This window comes from Bombyx mori, chromosome 9 (assembly GCF_030269925.1).
Source record: "Bombyx mori chromosome 9, ASM3026992v2".
Classification (NCBI taxonomy): Eukaryota; Metazoa; Arthropoda; class Insecta; order Lepidoptera; family Bombycidae; genus Bombyx; species Bombyx mori.
Genome location: NC_085115.1, coordinates 3,917,365 through 3,942,108, shown reverse-complemented (window position 1 = coordinate 3,942,108; position 24,744 = coordinate 3,917,365). Strand labels below are relative to the sequence as shown.

Genomic DNA, 24,744 nt, shown 5'->3' with positions numbered 1-24,744 from the left:
TCTAGATTCACCGAACTAGTAGGTGAGTCCACGGGGCTCAAACCGGGAGTGTTGCCTGACCTGAAACGCGACCCACTGAGAAGATCCGGCGAGAAAATCAGTGGACTGTGTTAATTTAGCCCGTCGAGCCCTTCGTCGCAGGCGACGGGTTCGGCGAGGCGGTGACCGATGCTTGAGGTACCTAAAAGCACCGTTTATGGATCAGGAGGATCCGTAATGACGTGTTTAGGGCGAAGCCGACTATTTACCATTCGGTCCACAGGATCGGGTATGTAATTACCGGCGGCCACGACAAGAGGGTTTTCATGTCGTGCCCCCTTCTCAAAGTGGCGCAGTGATGCTGACTGTAAATACTTACTGATTGAGTCAAGCTCAATCCACATTCCTTAGGAACCATGGTGCACCGACGGCTATCCTGCAAAAACGGGATTGAATGACTTGAAGGGGTTTCAAGTAGGTGCCGGCTGCGTGAGAGAACACTACGCTTGCGTAGGTCATGACTGGCGACAATCTTGTTTTTTTTTTTATTGCTCAGATGTGTGGACGAGCGCACAGCCCACCTGGTGTTAAGTGGTTACTGGAGCCCATAGACATCTCCAACGTAAATGCGCCACCCACCTTGAGATATAAGTTCTAAGGTCTCAGGTATAGTTACAATTCAAAGCCCGTCTAGTTTTAGGCGGCTATCGGAGCCAATAGACACGACAACATGTCTGAAGACCAATCGGAGGGAAAGTAAGTCTCAATTATATTAACAGTAGCTAATAATATAGCAGCAATGAGAAACTAATCGAAGCGAAGCCATCTAGTGGCCGACGCCCGTAAACATTTTTGTTGAGTGCTCGAATTGCTTATTTGCTGCCTTAAGTGCATTAAGTACTGCCATCTATTGACATTTACTTGCGTAAATACGATTACGATAAGCCTTAAACACAGAACATCTTACACTTCTCATAAACAATGTATCTTATTCCGTAGATTTTAAGTACATTTTTCAAATATAACAATAGCAAACAATACAGCCAGGGTAATATGAATTTTTCGAAATAAAAACTAAGAGCTGAAAAAATGTGATCGTTCGTAAATCATTACTGAGGCTGGAAATAATAATTATCTCTCTGCTCTTTTATAAGAGTATTATAATTTGTAATCGTTCGTTGTACGAAACTCAAATTAATGTATATTCGTAGCATTGTAGAAAACGTTGGTATTTTTCTGTGTGTAAAAATATATTTTTCAGCTTTTATTCTTTAAGAGATAGAATAGCAGTAACAATGAAATATACACGCATTACAGCGTGTCTAGATTTACAACGTGATAAATGTGTAACGTGTAAAGTTGATTTACTAAAATACAGTTTTTTGTTTTTTTTTTCAAAATCTTGATAATGCAATCGCCGTGGCCTAAAGGATACGACGTCAGTATTGCGCGATGCGACCGTGTCAATGTTCGAATCCCGCAGGCAGCTATAATTTTTTCTAATGTAATACGTACTTCATAAATGTTCACGATTGACTTCAGATTGAGATTAGCAAAGTCAGGAATGCAGGTGGGCCAGTGCCTAAACGGAAAACGATAAAACCTCACTTTATATTTACTTTTTTTTCTCTAAGAAACAATCATTCCAAACTTGGAATATGAGATCATAAAATTTTATAAATGCCCCAAAAATTTGGGATAGTTTTAATTGATTGTGTTTTGAGGTTTGATTGTGATTCTATATCGTTAGGTACTAACCTAGAAAGAAAAGTAAAAGGAGAGACCCAGTGGGCGTAGTCTCATGCACTGTTCCGATCCAATTAAGACGACGTTGGACTCCAGCATCAATATCGCTATCCACTGCGCAGAGGACAGGAAAAATGCAGAAATGCAGTCCGAACAAAAGTGCTCCTTAAATATCACGACCCTCAGCACAGAGGAACACGATGCGAAGGGAAGCCTGCTTATTTCTGATGCAAAAAAGTCATAGGTTCCGGCGGACCGTAATCTAGCCTGCTCAGATCATTATAAAATGTACCTGACATCTCTCTATAATGAAGACGCTACTCCAAATCGAGCAAAACAAGAAATCGATATTAGTTCTTTCAATGTTCCAAGAACATTGAAACCATAATCATAACCATAGTCATCAGTACACAAAAATTTTTTTAAAAGAACCTTTGCTTTGCAACTTTATAAAAAAATACAGATTATACGAAATGTCAAAATAGAATGAATCGAATAGGAAATAATGTTTTTGTTATAGTTTTGTTTGTACATTGTGATAGTTTCGTGGGAACCAAGCTGATGAGCATCGACATCTTAGCAACTCAAGGGACACGAACACTATTAAAAGTTACTCCGACTCCTGGAAGCCTGACGCGAGTAGTTTGTGTTTGTACATCCAAACGCGAGAGTATCTTCGAGCCGTACCTACATCTAATATTGCAGCCAGCTCGTAGTGTGAACTGACTGTATAAACATGACGATCATTCGCAAACACATTGGCTCTAAATCATTAATTACTATTATAATCCCTGATTGTTTAAGTAATTTAACCGTCAGTATAATAAAAATACTCAAGAGTTAACACTACAGTCTATATATTTCAATATCTCCTGAATGAGCTTGAAATTCATAAATATATAAGTCAACTAGCTGTACCCGTCCGCTTCGCTGGGCATTTAAAATTAACATTATTATTTCTCATTCTCATCATTAACGGCCCCGCAACTGATGTTGTGAGTCCAACACTCATATAAATATTAGCTTATCCATTAAGTACGTGTATTTTCTACATGGATACCAAGTTTCAAGTCAATCGGAAGCATAGCTCTGTAGTTATAACGGAACATCCGAAAAAATCACTGTAGATTTATATATTAGTATATATGATTTTGTTATTTTACTGTATCATAATACATAGCACTGGATTACAGATATGACGAACTACTTATTAAGGTATAAATACAAAATATACATATCATTTTATGCAAATCTTACCAGTTCACAAATTATGAATTGCATTAGATACCTACTTACTGCAAAAATATACATAAGATTATAAATTATGATAGATTATCCAAAAATAAATAAACGAGAATGTTGATCCAAATTCAATTACTACTTTATTAAGTCCTCGAGATATTTAAGTTGGTGTCTGTTTACATTTTATTAAAATAAATCGTCCAAAGATCAATACAAGTTAATTAAAATCCTAATACCGATAATAGTATCGGAAATTCGATGTTGTTTCATAAAAAGTTTTGGTATCTCCGAGCAATAAAGGAAGATGACAGATAATATTGTTTATATTGAGTTTGTTAATTATATTGAGTTGAGGTGCGGAGCTAAAATCTACTTATCGCCAAATTTCGAGCTTGTATCGTTGGATACTTAAACTAGCGGTTGATATGTAAGTCGTTTTCAATCAAAAATAAAAACAATCTTTACGTATTGGTGTTAGGTCTAAATATAAAATTATAATTCGAAATTTCATTGAATTCTAACATTCATTGTTTCTAAATTTCAAAAAGTGACAATGGAGTTTTAAGTTGCCATATAAGAGACAATTTTTTTTCCCATGATTTAATTTAATAACTCGCGTATTCATAATAGTGGCTTTTATGTGTATGTATATATTTTACGCTTGCAATGAAGTAACTAGTAAAATTAATTCGTAAAAATAAATTTCATACATCTCAACTCCGTCCAAAATTAAATAATATCGCCGTGTGCAAACAAAACGGATCACTCAGTCACGATTTTAAATGGAAACGTGGAGATGTCATTTGTAAAGCAAACACAGTCACATTTCGGACCACTGTTTACCTCACCGCCGCCGGGACGAACCTACTCTCAGACTTTAAAGTAATTAAAAGTTGCTAAGAGTCGTGGAATTTGAGCAAACCGTTTTCAACCTTGACGAATATCAACATCCACAGGGTAAATGGTTAAAAACGCTTCATAGTGTTATAAAATTTTAGCACAGATAAATTTTAAAGCATATCAAAGGGAAATAAATAATATTTAAGTACTTTGTGTAATGCAATCACAGCGATTCGGTTCTCTTTATCACCCCACTCCATTTTAATATCGCAAAATATTGTACAATGTATTGGCGCTAAAATGAGAAAACTCAATGAGCAATCATATAAAAATGACAGATTCCAAATTGAAATGTAATATTTTGTTTATTTTTAATTGTAACAGTATTTATGGCCAGACTAAGTATATTTTCTTCGGATTTAGCGTGTCATACACACATTTAAACTTGATTTTATGGTTCAATTTTACTTTTAATATTTTTATGTTACTCGTTCCGAACATATCGATATTATCATTCTGTGTCCAAAAAAAAATATATCAAGAAATTATATAGAAAAATGGACGGTAGGTAGTTAAAATAATATTCTAATGTCGATGGATAACACCTTCATCGTCCGTGAGCATGAAAACTAAAGTATTCGAGATATCGGAAATAATAAACGCGAGATTAATCCGTAAAAGAAGTTTTGATTATATTTTACATATTCCCTCCTAAGAATAAAACTACATTTTATCGTTAATTTTTATTATTAACGTGATACTACCACGGGACTATTGAGCATTTTTCCAACAAGTCTTTTAATACGTCTTAAGCTATGTATTTGAATTACGTTAAAAGTCAGACAGTGAAAAGAGCTCCATCAAGTTAATTAGAAGACATTTTACAGAACACTAATTGCATTTTTTTTAACGTCTGCGGCCTTTATACCGGACAAAAGCTAGATGCCCTCATTAGTGCTGGAATAGTCTTAGGTCGTCTAGGTTTTTATTACCGCGTACTTTACCTTTTATTGTGTGTACTATAAATAGGTGTCTGAAGTCGAGTGCACTCAATATTTCTTTACGAAAAAAGTTGATGTTTATATACATACAGATTTTTTTATTTCATTTTTGCACAATTTGTGAAGTAAAGAGCAGACGGTTAGCGTGGCATGGACATGTAATGCGTAGAGAGAAGATGCATGTGGCTAGAAGTATGGAAATGGTAGTGCAAGGTAGGGGAGAAGAGGTCGACCGAAGAAGACATGGATGGAGTGTGTGAATGACGATATGAGAGAGAGAGAGAGAATGGAAGAGAAAAAATAGCCGTGCCGACCCCACCTAGTGGGATAAGGTGGAGAAAAAGAAAAATATACCTATATTTGCACAATTTTTGTTCAAATCTCGGTCCCAGTATTTTTCTTATGGGTATTTTTTTTGTGTTCTAGCTGAGCACTTGATCTCGACTCGTGTCGTATTTTTTCAGTATCCATAACATACCCGATGATTATAATCTTGCATTTCAGTTAGAACGCGAATGTGGAATTTTAAAATGTAAGTATATGTAGGCTTGAGGGTAGACATTATCTTGTTGAACACCAAGTAAAACGATGTCACTATTTGATTCCTGATTTAATCAACAATATGTTATCTTAACAATTCACTTTAACACTTGTCCAACTTTAACCAGTACGTACAACAGTCACTGAATCACACAACGTAACGAGGATATAGTAAGTGCACCAGGCAAGCGCAGTCCAACGAATGTTTCTCGCAAGGCACGCACCGCCTTTTTATACTAGCCGGCGCAGCTGGCTTATGAGTCACTTCTGTTGCACGAGTGGAACGACACGGCCGGCGCACCCGGCTTGTGTGAGTCACGCCTGTTGCTCGTGATGTTTATTAGAAATATTGTTAACGCCGTCACGGCCATACTGACATGCGCTCGTCCTCGTGCGCCTTTTTATGGTTGTTCTGTAGACAATAAGCGTATTCGTTCATCCTGACATTAACGGATGCAACTTAAAACGTGGTCTATGATATTAACAATCTAATACGGTTCGGTTCGCATAATTCTTCAGAAAATCCTATACTGGCTATAAATACTGACTGCTTACATACCTGGGCCAGTTCATTTAAATCTCTTCAGGTATGTAAGTATGTCCCTTTTAACTTAAATCGGAATTGTTATCCCTTCAGTTTTTCGAACTGGACCGGATAATGCTAGACCGGATCGCAATCCCTGTAGCTAATTGTTGTGGCTAATCTGGATGAAAATCCCTATAGCCAAGCCATTGGACCGGACAGACCCTTCAATGACTTCACACTTTTTTTTCTCTTTTTTTTTTGCTAGTCCGGATTAACATCTCTCTATCCACATACAATTCTCTTTTTTTTTTTTTTTAATCTGCGTGTACGGTAGCGTTTGTTAAAACATTTCTTAAACCAGAACATTTACGGAATACGGACATATACGGAATTTCTTCAGAAATAGTGCGAGACCGACCATCGTTTTCTACATTTCCAACACCTGCACCTGAGGTGCCTGAGCTTACAGACATTGTATCACTACCCACAGACTATGTTTGCTGTATCGCTATTTGCGGACAAAAATGTCGCTTCTATTGTCAGTGATAGAGTCGTCATCATTAAGATCAGTTTCACGAACAAGATTAATTAACCCATCTGTGTACGCCGTCACGTCATCGTCACTATAATTTTCAGAAATTTCTAGTAGGCCTGACGGGCCTCGAGGTACTTCGCGTAAGTTTTCATGGGGAGCTTTGTGCACTAGAACCATTTACATATCTCAACTTATACCTATCGTTTTCCAAAACTGCAGATGATTGAAAGATTACTGGTGGCCCGGAGGCCTTTCCCGCTTCACCAGGACGGGTGGGCGAGCAAAGGCTCAGCCAAGAGGGGTGGGATTTGCTAACAACTGCCCGAGCGCCTCCGCAGGAGACCTAACAACTCAAGAGCAATTGCTTCGCGAATGAATCTACTACCGGATCGGAATCGCGACCCACTGAGAAGATCCGGCGAGAAACTCAGTGGGCTGATGCATGGGTTAGGTTGCACGTCGACCTCTTTGTCGAGTTCGACGAGTACGATTACTGGGGTTCCTCAGCCTGCTCCTAGTGTTAGAGCTGAAGGTATCTAATGCAAGAGTTATTGGATCTGATGGATCCGTAAGGACGTGTCTAGGGTGACTACGGTGACTTGTTCATGAAACCGCTTACCATTGAATAAATTACTATGGCTTTGTTTTATAAGACTACAGTCTGACCCTGAATGGAACATAAAGGGGGAGCCAAAACCACTTATCTGTAACACACTGAAGCTCTGGAACACACGTTGACGTCTCTGGTTGGACCTGCCACAGCACCTGGAGCAGTGTCGTTTTTCTTCTTGTAGCGCATGGAACACTCAGAAGCTACATGGCTCGCATCACCGCACACGTAACAGCCGACTTGCAGGCGAGAGCCGGGCGCCCACGGATGAGGAGGTTGTTCAGGTTTTGCAGGCTGTATTTTTGTGAGGCAAGTAGTAGCTCGAGCCTTAAGCGAATGTGTGAGAGTCAAAATTAAATCGACACCATCCAATACTTCAACTACTTTAAACGGCCCTTTAAACTTCGTATCTAATTTCGTTTGATTATGCTCTTCGTATTAATGTGTGGACGAGCTCACAGCCCACCTTGTGTTAAGTGGTTACTGGAACCCATAGACATCCACAGCGTAAACGCACCACACACCTTGAGATAGAAGTTCTAAGGTCTCAGTATAGTTACAACCGCTGCCCCACCCTTCAAACCGAAATACACCACTGCTTCACGGCAGAAATAGGCAGGGTGATGGTACCCGTGCGGTCGATGGCACTATACGGAGCACCCGTCTGGTGCCACGTCCTTACCCACGAGAACGTCGCCGCGCTGCGACGCCGGTAGCGCGCGATCGCAGTTATTCAATGATACCTCACAGTCTCCTACGAGGCGGCGCGCCCTAGCGCAAGTGCAGCCGGAGCGCGGGGGCTCCAATATCGGCAGTCCGTGCTGGAGGCGTGGTCTCGTCGTTTGGCGGACCCGTCGGCCGGCCTCCGTACCGTCGAGGCGATCTGCCCGGTTCTCGCGGACTGGGTGGGCCGCGACCGCGGAAGTCTCACCTCCGGCTACCTGTGCAGACTCACAAGACATTTTACCACCATGCAAACTTCTTACCGCAACAAATCTTACCAGCCACCACGCAAACTACAATTTTACGGGTTCCACCTCTCTTACACGATGTTACTCCCACACTGAGGAAGCCAACCGCGAACACTTGTCAAGCACGCACAAGCACGCACTTCACCGGAAAAACCTGCATCCGCCAGCGGAACCCGAACACCGCCGCATCGCCAGACACGAACGCACCGGACGTCTTATCTTACAGGTCACGACGACTTCAGATGTGTCAATTTTTCTTCCCCACGGAAACTTGCTTGCTTTCTTGTTTGCTTGCTTGCTGGAGCCCGAAGTCATCGAACGTGTAATGTTATTGGTATTGAATCGAGTAGATTCTAAAATTTCAGCGACAATTCACAGTCTCATGTCCTGGTTTACTGTACTAGTGCCATGTAACTCTAGCAGTAGTCATTGGCTTAAAAACGATTCGTGTCGGAACTACCCACTCGTCATGACAGATCCATTATTGCGATCGAAGTTTCACTTGAGATTTGCACTTGCCTTAATTTCTTGCAATAGTTTGTTACGTGTTGTATTTCCGTTAGTAAATGCCATGTGATGACGTCGACAGTCAAACTGGGCAACATGAGCCAGAACGTAAGATGTGACGATTTCTTCGTGGCTCAGATCTTCCATCGAGGTAACAGAGACGTTATTACACGACTTACGTATGCTGCATTCACGCTCTTGTGGCGTACCACTACTAGTATTCTGATCTGCATCATGTTTTTTTTGCTGTACTTCGAACATGTTCAAACACGTCACGCCAGTGAGAGTAGAGTCCTGATCTCACTTCTGATGTAGGCTTGAGGGTAGACATTATCTTGTTGAACACCAAGTAAAACGATGTCACTATTTGATTCCTGATTTAATCAACAATATGTTATCTTAACAATTCACTTTAACACTTGTCCAACTTTAACCAGTACGTACAACAGTCACTGAATCACACAACGTAACGAGGATATAGTAAGTGCACCAGGCAAGCGCAGTCCAACGAATGTTTCTCGCAAGGCACGCACCGCCTTTTTATACTAGCCGGCGCAGCTGGCTTATGAGTCACTTCTGTTGCACGAGTGGAACGACACGGCCGGCGCACCCGGCTTGTGTGAGTCACGCCTGTTGCTCGTGATGTTTATTAGAAATATTGTTAACGCCGTCATATACATATTTGGAAAAAACCAGAAAGATCTTTAACCAAGCCGGTAACATTTGTCAATAGACCAACGACCTTAATTTTGTTGTTTTTTTTTTTTGTTGCTTAGATGTGTGGACGAGCTCACAGCCCACCTGGTGTTAAGTTGCTACAGGAGCCCATAGACATCTACAACGTAAATGCGCCACCCATCTTGAGATATAAGTTCTAAGATCTCAGTATAGTTACAACGGCTGCTCCACCCTTCAAACCGAAACGCATTACTGCTTCACGGCAGAAATAGGCGGAGCGGTGGTACCTACCCGTGCGGACTCACAAGATGTCCTACCACCAGTAATTACGCAAATTATAATTTTGCGGGTTTGATTTTTATTACACAATGTTATTCCTTCACCGTGGAAGTCAATCGTGAACATTTGTTAAGTACGTATTTCATTAGAAAAATTGGTACCCGCTTGCAGGATTCGAACACCGGTGCATCGCTCGATACGAATGCACCGGACGTCTTATCCTTTAGACCACGACGACTTCTAAACCTGTTGTTCAGGAACTTGTATATATTACCTAGTACCTAAATGTTGTTAGCACGATTCATGTTTTTAATGGATATCTGTGACACGCGATTCCAAGTTATCCATGAATTTAGATGCTTCGAATCGAACCAACTTTTGATTTGTCAAACAAATCGAATTATCAAAAGATTCAAATTCAGATCTATTCAACTAACATAGAATATGCACAAACAGACCAAGCTCTGTGTATTATTTTCGTCTCTATACTTACTTCTGATTATTTTGAGGCCAGTCTGTAATTAAAATAATCGAATGTGAATAAATTATCTCAGACCTTGCACTATAGTGGCGTATGCATGTTACCGGAACCTATAGACATCCACAACGAAATACTGTCACCTTGAGACCTGAGTTCTGGCTTGCTGTTCTATAGCACATAGGCTATCCTACTCTTCGAACCGAAACTCGTTACTTCGCGGCAGAAATGGTGGTGATACTTACTTCGCGGCAGAAATGGTGGTGATACTTACTTCGCGGCAGAAATGGTGGTGATACTTACTTGCGCGGCCCCACAAGAGGCCTTCCCACCGGCGCGGCGTTTCATTATAACTTGAACGAATTCCGTTGAATTTACGAAAAACACGTTTTAAATTGTTTTCAAAATTAAATTTATCGTAATTCAGTAATAACGAAACGTCCAAAACAATTTCCTCAATATAAATTCCGAGCCTTAACCCTGTATCTGTTTCAAAGAATGTAATAAGTACTTTAAATCTTCGCTGTAAATCGTCCTTGAGGACCGATTCGTTTGAAATAAGGAAATAGATTCTTTACATTTTCCTTTTTGAACGAACGAATATCACGAAATGAATCACAAATATTTTTTAAATGCAAGTTTCGAGACTGTTCCATGGTAAAGTCAAGCAAATCTGTTAATTTAAAAGTCTCAATATAAAACAAACATATGTATTTTCAAAATGTTCATTAACTTTAATTCTAATATCAATGTATATCCAAAAAACATACAGCTTTGGCTAGAATAGGTTAAATATTCAGGGATTTAAAACTATACCTTAATAGTGTAAACTTCAAAAACCGGCCCCTTTTAAGCTATTTATTTAATTTAAATTATATCAAAAATAAATACCGGCAGTTCTAGTTATTCGATGAATAAATTACTACGTAAATATTCAAATAAAATTTTCGGAAGAAATTAATTATATAATCGATAGAACTGCGTTTAAACAGAAAAAGTTGCAAATTTATTTTGTACTAGGTTATAATAATAAAGAGGTATTTAATTTTACTGATGGTAAATTTAAGCTGCCCTTTCTGTCCATTACTAGGTCACGATTCAACTTAAAGCTTAAACAAAATATTATATACAAATATTAACAATTGTTGGCTACAGAATATTGTATCTTTAAGACGTAAAAGAAAAATGTAATTACAATATGAACAACAATATGAAATAAACCCGAATTTGTCCCGAAAATAGTATTTCCATACCTTTAATTCGGGATAAACGATGGCTTAAAGCAATATAAGACTATGGCATCAATTCGCCCAGATTTATGTGAAAATTGTACCTTCGTGTTATAATTTTCAAAGATCCGAAAATACTTCGATAAAAGTAACCAGACTTTTGCAAAGGAAGCATTGGTTCCGCTCGCGTTGCGCTCTAAAACTGGATCCGAAAAGGATGTTTTACTGGGTCGCATCCAAGCCTCTCCAAGTCTCACTGCAATCCCTAGGATTGTGGACGAATTCAATTTTCTCCGCATCGATACCAGAAACAATAACCGGAGTGTATGTGTCAGCGTGCGTCCAATCTATAAAAGTTTCGTCTTCAGAAATATTGTGCTACCGTTTTTTTCACAGTTTGTTCACAGTTGTTTCACAGTTTGTTTGCAAATTATTGTTGTAGTAGGTTAAATAGTATTATTTACTTACAAATTTGTTGAAGAATAACATAATCGGTGATAGATTGTGAGCGTGCACGTGTAGGTTTTAACATTCAGCCTATTTCTGTCGCAAAGGAGCTATTCGTTTCGATTCGAAGCTTGAGACAGCCGTTATACATCACATTAGAGACTCATACCTCATGTCTCAAGGTGGGTTGGTGGCAGTTACATGGATCCATAATCTATACGCTAACAACAAAATAGAAAACGTATATTATAAAGAAGACATACATCATATAAATATACATCTACTTACCATAAATTTAAAGAAAACTCATGTATACCAAGCTAATATAAATTAAAAATATAAGAAGCCATAAAACAAAATTTTTTCTATAAAATATCATGTATTACGACGTAATTTTTATTAAGAACTAGCTGACCCGGCAGACTTCATAGTGCCTCAATCGATAAATAAAAGACCTAAACTTTTGTATAAAATAAACATAAAACAAACAAAAGGAATCCATCCGACGGGGGGGACATCAAAGGAAAAACAATTATTTTTTTATTTTTTTATCTTTTAAACCTTTTCTGGACTTCCACAAATAATTTAAGACCAAAATTAGCCAAATCGGTCCAGCCATTCTCGAGTTTTAGCGAGACTAACGAACAGCAATTCATTTTTATATATATAGAAGAATGAATAGGATAATTTAACAAAAAAAAACCTCAATTTTTATTTCTGGTTCCATTCACATTATAATTTACTTAATAGTTAAACTGCCATTTGTTAACAGGAAATATAAAATTATGATTGGTTTCTTGATACAGAACATTACTTACAATGACTCAATAAATTAAGTATTTTTTGCAGTAATTACATTCTTCATGACAAATATCCTTTGTTATATCCTATTTCGTTTCGAAACAATTTCGGACTCTTCAAAATTACAGTCACGCTCAATCTTTTCAAATTAAATCTTCCATTTATGCCCGATAATTGTGCAATAGATACAGCTTTCGCCATTTACCCAACTAAATTCTTTAAAACTCGTTTCTGTTAAAAGCATTTAGTGGAGCGTAAGTCAAGCTCGCCTCAGGATATTTCCCGTCGCTCTTCACTGAGAAGTAAACAAAAATATCAATTTATTCGGTCTAGACTCCTTAATGATTCCCAGAACTTTTTCTTAACAACAAAAAGACCTATAGAAATATAAGTTAAGTTAACCTTTCTTTTAATAAAATACGGAGTCATCACTGTTCTGTCAAATGGCTTCTTCTATTACTTATAAGCTTAACGTTTAATATCGTAAAGGAAGACTGGGTTGAATGATTGCAGAAGTAGGAATATTGGCACGTATTTATGAAGGCAGAAGGAGATAATAAAAAGCAGGCTCTTGGAAGTTTAAAATACTTTTTGATAAACGATCCATAAATCTGACGGCCATCTAAAGAATCGTACAGGTCACACATAAAATTCATTTCATAAATACATTTAAGAAAACATCAGCCGATTGATGAGAATTTTGTGTGAACCGGACGCGGTAATCTCACAAAATGCTATCTCGTTACGTTATGTCATACAATAAGCTTGTCAATTTTTAAGAAACTCTGTGTTCTCGGCGTCTGTTCTGGGTGTTTAAAACACCTTAATATTAAAATTAGTCATAATAAAATGAAGTACCTAAACACAAAAACCTCTGGAATATTTTATGATCGCTGCCTTATTGTAATAATAATACATAATATCAAAATTTAATTTCATTGGATAATTTTATGTTGATTAGTTTCAAACGAATTAGAATATAAGGAACAATAATAATTGCGCAATTGATACCCTTAATTAACATGTACAAATGCCTAGTGTAGGCATACACGCGAATTCAATTACGTCACTGATTGAGGAACAGACAGGGCATGAAACAGACAGTCACAATATCCGGTAGTAAATAATATACATGTATACGGTATAATATGATAGACTAGACCAGAACGTGAGGAGTATATAATGCATAGATAGATACACACACACAACACAAACATGGAAACCGAAATGCACTCAACAAACACATCGTATCGCAGCATACACGATAAATTAAATACTCGACCAGTGTGCTTAGTGCAATTGGGCTAACTTTTACGCTATCGAGAACGTTAAAAAACTCGCACTAAACACACTGATCTATCTTACAAGATCGCCGCAAGCTATTGTATGTTTTGTTTGTTTTTTTTTTACCATAATTAAGAAGGAATTCTCCAAGACGCAGATAACTAGAATACAGCTTGAAGACTAATATTTTTCTTATCCATATTTAGTTTAAGGTTTAGTTTAAGAATAAACTGTTATAAAAATAATGATATTTTTTGTGTATCTCAGGGATGTGGACAAGATAGGACTATTATAACAAATTACATTATTATTTTAGCAACGTTTCGGTCTTTTATTAGACCTTCATCAGCCAACACGACACATTATTTGTGCTTTTCAATGCCAACACGGCTTTGTTTCCGGAATCAAAAATAGTAATTAAATAATTTAGCGGCTTTGTAGATTTGTATTAGTCTCTGATGTCTGAGACAATTGTGCAGTGTAAGATAGGGATTATTTAAATTCATATTATGATGCCTGATGAAGGTCTAATAAAAGACCGAAACGTTGCTAAAATAATAATGTAATTTGTTATAATAGTCCTATCTTGTCCACATCCCTGAGATACACAAAAAATATTTTATAATAATTATGGACGACAATATTGATAATAAAAATAATGATGTTTAAAAAGAGAAGGAATTCTTAATTATTCTAAAGTATTCCTACTATTAATTATAATATTCCATTTGTTTTTTTTTTCTTTTGCCACTACTGCTATGTACGTCACAATTCTGTAATGAATTTAAAAGTTATTAAAACGACTTAAAAGAAATACTATATGTAGGTAACTTCTATTTGTGTTCTGCCGATTTTCTTTTTCTTCATTAAAATCAATGACTTGTTTCATTGTCGAAATCTTATCTTATCTTATACCTTTAAACGAGCAATTCTTGTATATATAATCTGAATCTCGGAAACGGCTCCAACGATTTTCATAAAATTTAGTATACAGAGGATTTTGGGGGCGGTAAATCGATCTAGCTACGATTTATTTTCAGAAAATGTTGTTTTATTCGTGTTTTCAATAATTAACTCTTCCCGACATCTATTGGCGAATAATAATACTATTTTTCTTAATTGAGGGCAACTAACCGCTTTAAAGACACAACAAGATGGCATTATCAAAAAAAAAACGAGCAAAGCTCGGTCATCATCTAGTTTTATTAATAACCCATAAATCACAAGACACAATTTATAGGTATTATCAGTGTTTTAGACTTCGACACGTCTTTCGAACGCTTGACGAAGGCAGGTGTAAAACGAAAAAGGACAAAGGGGATAATAAGGGGCGTTTCAAGGATCGACTGCGGTCACACAGGGAATGTGCCCTATCGTCGTCTGAGGCTCGTCAAGAGCGCCACTACACAGCTCAGACCATACATCCAGAGGAGTTCGGAAGCTCTTCAAACGAACCCGTGTTTTATACACCCGCTTGAATTTTGGCTTAAGCACGTTACCACCGCAAAAAAATATTCAACAAGAAGTTTAAGTTTCACAATACAACCACGATACATTCTAAAATTAAATGAAACAGTTTTCTGACAGCTGACAAAAATATTTTGTAGATAGCGTCTTTATTGTGGTATTTCTAGGGTTCCAAGAGCTTAATACTTAATATCTGATGACCCATGAAGCTTTCTGCCTATTCAAATCCACTGTATCCTGTGAAAATGGGATAAAATTCCAATTAACACAGGGGAACTAACGCCCAATCTGGTATTAAGCTGTTACTAGCGCCTATAGAATACGAAACGTAAGCATTATTTTCCACCTTTATGGTTTAAATCGCAAGTAAGCTGGTACAACGGCAGTCCTACTACTATTTGTAGGGCGTCTTTTGAGCCCGCATGGATAGGTACTTCCACGCCGCCTATTTTTGCTGCTAAGCAGTAATGCGTTTCGGTCTCAAGCGTGGTACATCCGTTATCCTATCCGATTGACACTTAGAGCCTTGATTTACTTGGGATTCACAAAGGGAAAGGTTGGTCAGTCACACTTCGAAGCAACAAAAAAAAAACAATCATGGCACTGAAAATGATCAAAATCATTATTCTATTACTTGTTGGACAAAATTGCTAAACAAAATATTACCATGAGAATTTCAGAAGAATTCTCGTGTTTATTACTTTCACAATATATGTACGAGTAATAAATCGAAATCTGGTAAATTTCAAACAAAGGATTTTAAAATTCAATACCTCCGACGAAACAAAGCACGAACACAAGAGAAATGAATATAATTTTTCTTTCCAGTTTCATTTCAGTTACCCGAGGTGAGTTCGATCCTCTTGTCTACATATCAGTGGTACCCTGGAGGATACGTATCCTTAAATTTCCGCGGAAAACAAAGAATCCTTGAGTATAGTTCATAGGAGCGAGCGAATGGAAATTTACATCCTAATTTCCCTAGTGGCTACAATTGAAATACTGCTCGTCAGCGATATCAAAAATCGAACACCAAGAATTCCGGTTTCGATTTTAGAGACTTTGTTTTGGCTTTCATTTAGTACTGGTTATATTTTACAAATATTTTTTTCATTAATTCAGACATACTGAATAGTATTTATACATATGCCTTATATATGTACTGTGTGCTTAGTGCGTGTTTTTTAACGTTCTCGATAGCGTCAAAGTTAATTTAAATTTGTATGGAGTTGAAACGTTTGCCTGCGTTTGCCGCTAGGGGCGCTGTTCCAACGACATACAATTTTGAGTTAACTTTACGCTATCGAGAACGTTAAAAAACTCGCACTAAACACACCGAACTGTCATTGGTATTCTTAATCCCACTGAGTTTCTCGGCGGATCTTCTCAGTGGGTCGCGTTTTTTTTTTTTGCCCTTGTCGGCAATTAAAAAAAAATCCGATCCGGTGGTAGCTTCTGCGAAGCACGGCTCTTGCTAGGGTTCGTGCCAGCAACATCTTTGGGAGGCTCAACGACGAAAGGAAAGATCTTCCACCGAACGGATGACATTGCTCGGTAGACCGACGGTCCGAATGTTGTTGTTCGGAACTTGTATATATGCGCCTTATCTTGAAAATGTCGTAAGCGAGATTCAGGCATCTGTCAATTATCTTGCGTTGAATGATGGCTACCCGCCACATCACTCCCCTCCGAGACTGGAGGTCGTATCATTTTTAGTTAGCGTTGTCCGTGCTGAGATTAGCTTGCAAGGGCCAGTGCTGCTCGAAGCCTGCGGTGAGTCGAGGCTGAGCTTGAATGCTGCGTGATTGTCGCCAGTGCTGCTCGAAGTCTGCGGTGAGTCGAGACTGAGCTTGAATGTTGCGTGCGTATCGTGCGTTGTCCATGTGATGCAGAGCTGCCACGCCGGAGATGTGTGACCCCAAGCGTTGATGATCCGGTCGTGGGCTGCGATGAACTGTAGTGTCGAGATGAGACAGTGAAGTTGCGTGCCGTAGGACCAGGAAGCGCGGTGAGTCGGCTGCGATGGTCCTGTTGAGGCTGCGATGCTGGCTTGCTGTAGGACGACTGTCAATGACGTGCTTTTATCTGCGAGAATGCGGGGATTGTGGTAGCCGAAGTTCTTGTTGCGCTGATGATGAAGGCTGCAATTGTTCCGTCGCAGGTCACCAGTTGTAGGAATTTATATACGACAAAGGGAAGATCTTCCACCGAGCGGATGACATTGCTCGGTAGACCGACGGTCCGAATGTTGTTGTTCGGAACTTGTATATATGCGCCTTATCTTGAAAATGTCGTAAGCGAGATTCAGGCATCTGTCAATTATCTTGCGTTGAATGATGGCTACCCGCCACACATCGTCAGGTTTGAGCCCTGTGAGCTCACCTACTAAATCGGCGAATCTAGAATAACCTCTCGAGGAAGAAAAAAGTGTTGTTATGTTACATCTGTGTGCTGATTTCACTGCTATCGTTGACATGATGAAAGGGAAGAAAAAATAAAATGACATGTATCCTTTTTTTTCGAACCAAGTTTGCTTTACAAATAACATCTAGTAGAACATTTTTATCGTCTAACATAACTCTCCTGTATGGTATTGGTTTAATTTAAGGCTCAATATACGCGGTGCGACAGGGCGGAACAAGTTTCCGACGTCAAACAAACTCAAATTACACTGAGTCAACTAGTGTAAACCACTAATTACGAACGACAGGTAAACTGAAAGCGCTTCTGGGTCCCGTCTCGTCGACTCTGCACTTCAGACGTGAAATTCGTCACCTGTTGAAAATAATTAGGCAAAAAAAATACGCTGTGTTAACAAAAAAAAATTGGTGCGGTGCTGCAGTGCACTGCTGTGTTGCCCACTTCACGCTGAAAAATTCGAAAAATCTAGACGTAATTCGGTCGGAATTTGTTTTGGCGACCGAAAAATGGATCTTTTTTTTTATTCCATTACTTTAAAGGACGAGACTATGTACGTATGTGAAAAAATATACCTACTTGATTAAGTCAAACTATATTAGAGACGTAACAGAAATGTAATAGGTAATAACAATACATATTTTTTTTTGTCTTATAAAATTCAGTATATAATTAAACTTTTCTCGGATGTGTTCTTATCTCAAATTCTGCATAAGACAAAACAAATTTCTTATTTCTCAGTTAACTTGAACATCGTCCGATCCGAACCACACCAGACTTTTTTATAAAAAATTAAGATGATGGAATAAAAAATACCATAAGGTTTTGCATTATGGTCTTTCCTCTGAGTTTTAATCACTGAATTCCTGTAAAATATAGTGCCTTGTCATATATTATTACTACTAAAGGGATTAACTATGAATATAATTTTAAAATCTTAATTATCATAACAAGATTAAACATACCAGTATACTTATATACTATGTTCGAAAGCATTCGCATTGATTACAGGGTTCTAATTGGGTCTTCGCCTTAATCTAGATTATCTATCACCTATCGTGCTCATCCCGTTGACCTGGTTTCTTAATATTGAGGGGGGAACAGAACGGGTTGTGTTGGACTCTGTACCTGACGGCCCCTACGGGAGATGAACGGAAGCTTCGCGCCCGCGCCGCCCACTCCGCCTTCTTCGCTGAGGACCTGAAGAGAGATCCCACTCCCTTTCGCACTCCTCAGCCTCATGGAACACCAGAATCAGTTCGCAAAGCCTCGCACGAACTCTTGTCCTTTAACATAAGATCAACGACAGTCGCAAGGAGATGTCCCTCCCCAGCACCACGATTAGATCTCACCGCGTGTTCTCCCGACGCGGGCACGCTTTGAGATGCGCTTCCGTTTTAAGATTCGAGTGGTGAGGTGGGAGTCTCAGAAGTCCGTACGATCAATATATTTCATCAAATTTGAGTTTCGTCGAAGTTTTTCATATACGCTCTGCTGACTTATTCTCTGTTCTATTATGAGTAGCTCCGTTAAGCGTTACAGAAATATAAATTAATGTACCTACCCTCCTGTCTTATGTTTTAGAGAAATTACTTTATAAAAAGCGTGATTCTGTGCTCATGTAGAAAAACAAATCCTAAGATAGCAGACAGATTTAAAATAACAAATTAATTAACTTAATAATAATATGCCGAAAATTAAACATGATATATTTATAAACTTAGTTTTTCAAATGAATTGAGTTATAAAGATAGTCGTAGGTAGCCATGCTGAAAAAATAAACAAATAGAACAAGTGAAGGACACATCACTTAGTTATCTATCTATCTATCTATCTCTTAGGCTTATGGCGTTTCCTTTTAGATTTCGCCAATGTCAAGTGTATTTAATACTCTGCTTTCTATAGCGGGCTTCGTGAACGAGCAAGGTCACAGATATTCACTAAGAATTAAGTGAGTAGCTAAGAATATTTGATGACAGGATCTCTGTTGATTTACCTAAAACAAATAAGACGCACACAATATATATTATACAGGGGTTAGTTCGATAACAGACAGACACTTAGTTACTGTTAAATACAATCGTATTGGGTTATGGTGCTTTTAATGTTTAAAACATTGTTTTACATAGTTGAGAACAAAAACATTATTTCAAACCTAAGAAAATTATTAAAAAATCTATTCACTTCAGTCTGCATTGTACCTACCTTTCACGTTCAGAAACATTCAAATCGGCACGCGTCGAGATTTTGACATTGACGTTTGACACTCACGAATGTAAACACATTGATTGATTGATTGTATGTATTTTTATCATACCATTAATTCATATTTCATTGTTTCGGGAGCATAGTTGGATATGGATCAAGAAACAGCGAAAAAGCTGCTAGTGGAAGGGGGCACGTTTGTATTCTTGAGAGTCCCTTCAGAAACCCAGTTTGGCATCGATATGCAGTGCTGGAACACGGAGGAAGATTTTCGTGGCGTTAAAATGATTCCTCCAGGCTTACATTATGTTCATTACTCTGCTGTCAGTAAAGGTACTGGCGATATTGCACCTAGGTAAGTGCGTTTTATATATACTTTAAAAAAACAATCCTAGTACTATACAAGGAATTCAAGTTTGGAGGTTGTTTTTGGAATCTTATCACTTAATTTTAATATGGTAATTCGATATCAGATTTACACTCAGAATTTACATATTCGAAGCACAAAATATATGTATACAGCTTATTAAGTTTCTTCGTGTATTGTTATTGAACTTATATGAGACTGATATCAATATTATTGTTACTTGCATACCTAAATAAATTACTTTTCTTGATTAAATTCCAGATCTGGCTTCATGCATTACTTTCACAAAAAAGAATTTCTTGTGAAAATGTGGGACAAAAAAACTGAAGATTTGAGCAAGGAAGAGATCAGTGATGAGAGCATCCAACGTTTGAAAGATAATTTATTTAATTTGGACCGACATCTTGCTCCATATCCATATGAAATATGGCAGAAGTGGAAGTTACTGTCTTCACAGATCACTGGTTGGTGTCTTCAATTAAAGAAATACTTGCCCTACAAATCTTGAATGAACTTAGTCTTGTTGAAGTTGGTGGTAGTTCACATTATGAGCCTGGTCATATTGGCATAGTGGAGCATATTGAGACTGGTCACTGTCCTCGCCGAACCCGTCGCTTGTGATGAAGGGCTTAATGAGTAAAATTAACCCATAGACACAGTCTACTGAGTTTCTCACCGGATCTTCTCAGGGGGTTGCGTTTCCGATACGGTGGTAGATTCTGCGAAGCACTGCTATTGCTAGAGGCAGTGTTAGCAACACTCCTGGTTTGAGCCCCGTAAACTTAGGCTTGTATCAGAAAAAACAATTCATACAAGAAACTAAAATATTGTGTTATTCCAGAATCTTATATCAATAATCTGTACTAAGTTTAATTTCTATTGTCAGCTGAACTAGCAGCAAAATTGGCACCAGAAAGTGGAATGATAAGAGCATCAGTTGAGCTTTTATCGATGACTGATGCAGAAAGACCAAGAGGAGTCAAGTCTTCATCTAGTTCAATAAGTCAGGAGAATGAAAAATCTCCCACTAAAGAGGATTTCAGTGAAGAACAGATTGCCGGACACTCAAGTGCTAAGAGAGCTAAAAGAATCACAAGGGAAGAGAAAGAAAAGTCATTGTTACCAGATTTGAAACCAGTTCCAGGTAAATTAATGAAACAAAGATAAATGTAAATAATATTTTTCCCCTATATATCTACTAAAATAAAACTACACGCCTAATTAATTACTGATTGTAGGACCTGTGAGGCTGCATGGATAGGTTATCACCAGCCTGCATATTTCTGCCGTGAAGCAGTAATGTGTTTCGGTTTGACTATACCTTAGAACTTATATCTCAAGGTGGGTGGCGGCATTTATGTTGTATATGCCTATGTGCTCCAGTAACCACTTAACACCATGTGGGCCGTGAGCCTGTCGTCTGTCCACCCATGTAAGCAATAAAAAATATAAAAAAAAATAAAAGAATTCTAAAATGTGAATCTTTACAGGAGCTGCTATGAGATTCACAGAAATACCTCAAGATAAATATCCACCGGATGCAACACCAGAGGAGATCACGAAACATTACTTAGATCAGTCATACTCATTAGAGCTCATGATAGCACAGCATAATGAGTAAGTATCTATTTTTATTAACTGTTAGTATTTTAAGAGAAATTTGAGGGTATCTTAATATAAAATTTTGTTGACTACATACTACATTCATATGTTGATTACATATACAGTTGAATGTCTATGATGGATATTTTAAGCATTGTTCAGTGCCGAAGTTATCAGGAAGCTAAAGTCAAGTCTCGACTCTTGACATGATTAAATGCACAAAAGCCAAAATCTAGAATTCTATATACGTGTTTTATTTTTCAGACCTCTACACATCATAGGAGAACTGCAATTCGCATATTTGTGCTTTTTGATTGGGCACTCCCTAGAGGCTTTTGAGCACTGGAAGAGCCTCGTCATACTCATATGTTCGTGTGACGAGGCCATACACAAATACAGAAGTGTTTTCTTTCACTTCATTAGGACTATTGAGGTGCAAATCGAAGAGATGCCCGAAGATTTCTTAGCCGATATAGTGATGAATAAAAATTTAGTATACAAGAAACTCCGTGAGTTTTTCCGCACGGCTTACGTAAGCAAAGTCGACGGCAGACTTTTGACGATGATTGAACGCTTCAAAGATAACCTGACCGACAAATTGCAATGGGATTTCACTGGTCTAGACGCTGACGATGAAGACGAGAGGCCGGTCGTAGTGAAACTCGACGATGGAACTCAATAGATTATATTTAATGGCTCCTCTTCACAATCGGCCATGATAGGCCAACAAACAATCGTCCATCATCGCCGCCATGATGGGGCAACTCTCCACACAATCGTGAACGTTTATTTACTGACTGTCTACTGATATGTTAAGACGTCTAGGTATCGATGATGGAAATCGAGGAGATCGCGGCTGCGGCAATATTTTTAGTTCTATATAGTCTATATAGTCATTTAGTTAATGTGCGCGAAAAAAGAATCGTGAAAACTTTTTTTTCTTAAATCCCTCTTGTAGACAGACGGAGTCGCCCATGGACTTCAGCAATGCAAGATGAAAGAAGATAAGGTGGTGGGTGGTGGTTATCAATCGGACCAAAACAAGGTCCACGCAACCATAGTTTTAAAGTGGACACAATTGACACACATTCGAGACAACTACATCCTGACTAATCGGCGATGGTGTGGACGCTCACACAATCATGGGCCATCATTCTTTTGATCTACCGCCACAACGCCGATTGCGCACGATCATACGCGATGATGGCCGATCACACACATTTATGCCCTCTACACTATCTTGAGTTTCTATAATCGCCCATCATGGCCCATTGTGAAGAGGAGCCATAAGGACGGTTTTCATATTTCATTTAACTTGGATGATCTGTGCAACCGACACTTTCCAAGGTAGATGATATTATCCTAATTGTGTACTGTGTACATGTAGAACCAATTTTATGATATTATTTATTAGTTCAATCGTTCATAGTAACAAATGTTTGATTACATTAAAAAAAATTGTTTACTTTAAAAACTTTTCTGAATGTTTGTAAATTTCCAAAAAGAAATTTATCATATGTTCTGTCTATCAAAATCAAATTTATCATATTATATTCTATCAATATACTGCAAGGTTGAAAACTTTTGCAGTGGTTTGATTACGTAACAACATTAAGTTCAATGTGTTATGACGTCACAGATCAGTAACTTTTATTACTAATTTACAGACTGCATGGGGCTAAAGAATTAGTTTTTTTTACTCAATACACCGAATCCATAACTAGTTAGAATAAGAAATATTACAAATAGATTTTTTTAAATTAGTTATATACATAAACAGCAAAATTCCCTATAATGGGTATAAAGGTTCTTACATAATGTAGACCGGCTGTTTGGGAATTCGAAAACTTTTTGACAAGGTTTTCAATATTTACATACCTTAAGAATAGTTACGAAAATGTGTGATCAAAGAGTAATGGTAATTATAAGAATTAATATAATTTATAAAAAATATTTTTTGTATCATAATTTTTCAAATTAAATAAATGGTACCTGTAAACAATTGCATCTATTTACATTTTTAACTTTAGTATCTTTTTTCTTTAACTGTGCTGATCCCAAGAAAAAGTTTGTCGCCGGATCTTTTCAGTGGGTCGCGTTTCCGACCCGGTGGTAGATTCTGCGAAGCATGGCTCTCGCTAGGGTTCATGTTAGTAACCTCGTCAGGTTTGAGCCCCGCGAGCTCACCTACTAGTTAAGGTTACGCTGAAATAGCCTCTCAAAGTTATCAGCATAGGTAGTTTAAAAAAAGTATGGCCTTGTACGGCGCTCCCGTGTGCAACGCGGTTTGCTGCTCCGAACTCAGCGGACGCTAGCGGTGAGGGTCTTCAGGGGATACAGTATGATCTCCTGGGAGGTCGCCTGCGCCTTAGCTCGGTGGAGGCGCACTGCACCTCATCTTAGCATACGCCAAGTGGAAGGAGCGGTTGCTGGAGGAACTTGGCCGAACTCCTGTCACCCTCTGGCGCACCTTTTTTTTTGTTTTCCTGCCTAAGCTGATAGCCTTGAGAGGCTATATCAGCGTAGCCTTAACTAGTAGGTGAGCTCACGGGGCTCAAACCTGATGACGTTTCTAACACGAACCCTAGCAAGAGCCGTGCTTTGCAGAATCTACCACCGGATCAGAAACGCGACCCCCTGAGAAGATCCGGCGAGAAATTCAGTGGGCTGTGTCTGCGGGTTAATTTAATCGTCGAGCCCTTCGTCATGCGCCATGGCCAGGTTTAACGACGTGAAGTGACGTCCCGTGAAGCTGAAGAGCACGAAAGGAAGTGGGATCCCTCTTCGGCTCCTCAGTGAAGAAGGTGGAATGAGCAGCGCGGGTGCGAAGCCCCGTTCGTCTCCCGTAGAGGTCGTCGGGTGCCAGGTGCGGAGGGCCGCCTGGTGCTCGACTGTCGATCCAGTGGTGAGGCGGCGTAAGGTGGCTCCTGTGCGCCGCTCACGGTGTCCCCCCCGAGGCGACGTCTTGCAGAATCTTCCCGGGGATGAAATC

General features: G+C 38.5%; 1 protein-coding gene and 2 long non-coding RNA genes across 3 annotated transcripts; 2 read left to right on the top strand and 1 right to left on the bottom strand.

The window, feature by feature from the left end:
• Positions 1 to 5,402: 5,402 nt before the first annotated feature.
• Positions 5,403 to 9,686, bottom strand: LOC134199340 (uncharacterized). The gene is made up of 2 exons (XR_009973792.1): positions 7,763 to 9,686; positions 5,403 to 7,313 (listed from the first exon to the last, which is right to left on the bottom strand). It is a non-coding gene; the product is annotated as an uncharacterized LOC134199340 (long non-coding RNA).
• A 5,591-nt stretch (positions 9,687 to 15,277) lies between these two features.
• On the top strand, positions 15,278 to 18,420 carry LOC110386530 (uncharacterized). Its single transcript, XR_002431696.3, has 3 exons — positions 15,278 to 15,488; positions 15,989 to 16,008; positions 18,320 to 18,420. It is a non-coding gene; the product is annotated as an uncharacterized LOC110386530 (long non-coding RNA).
• A 1,412-nt stretch (positions 18,421 to 19,832) lies between these two features.
• On the top strand, positions 19,833 to 23,754 carry LOC101737610 (protein AAR2 homolog). Its single transcript, XM_004933635.5, has 5 exons — positions 19,833 to 20,138; positions 20,412 to 20,614; positions 21,037 to 21,294; positions 21,641 to 21,767; positions 22,017 to 23,754. Exons 1-5 carry the CDS (start codon positions 19,936 to 19,938, stop codon positions 22,432 to 22,434), a joined length of 1,209 nt encoding a protein of 402 aa, XP_004933692.1. The 5' UTR covers positions 19,833 to 19,935; the 3' UTR covers positions 22,435 to 23,754.
• Positions 23,755 to 24,744: the final 990 nt, after the last annotated feature.

Bases quoted from the DNA above. Each gene is read 5' to 3' on its own strand.
- LOC101737610 (XM_004933635.5), top strand. From the start codon at position 19,936: ATGGATCAAGAAACAGCGAAAAAGCTGCTAGTGGAAGGGGGCACGTTT. The intron at 20,615-21,036 runs GTTGGTGTCTTC...TTCTATTGTCAG, and splicing joins ACTGTCTTCACAGATCACTG to CTGAACTAGCAGCAAAATTG. The intron at 21,295-21,640 runs GTAAATTAATGA...GAATCTTTACAG, and splicing joins AGATTTGAAACCAGTTCCAG to GAGCTGCTATGAGATTCACA.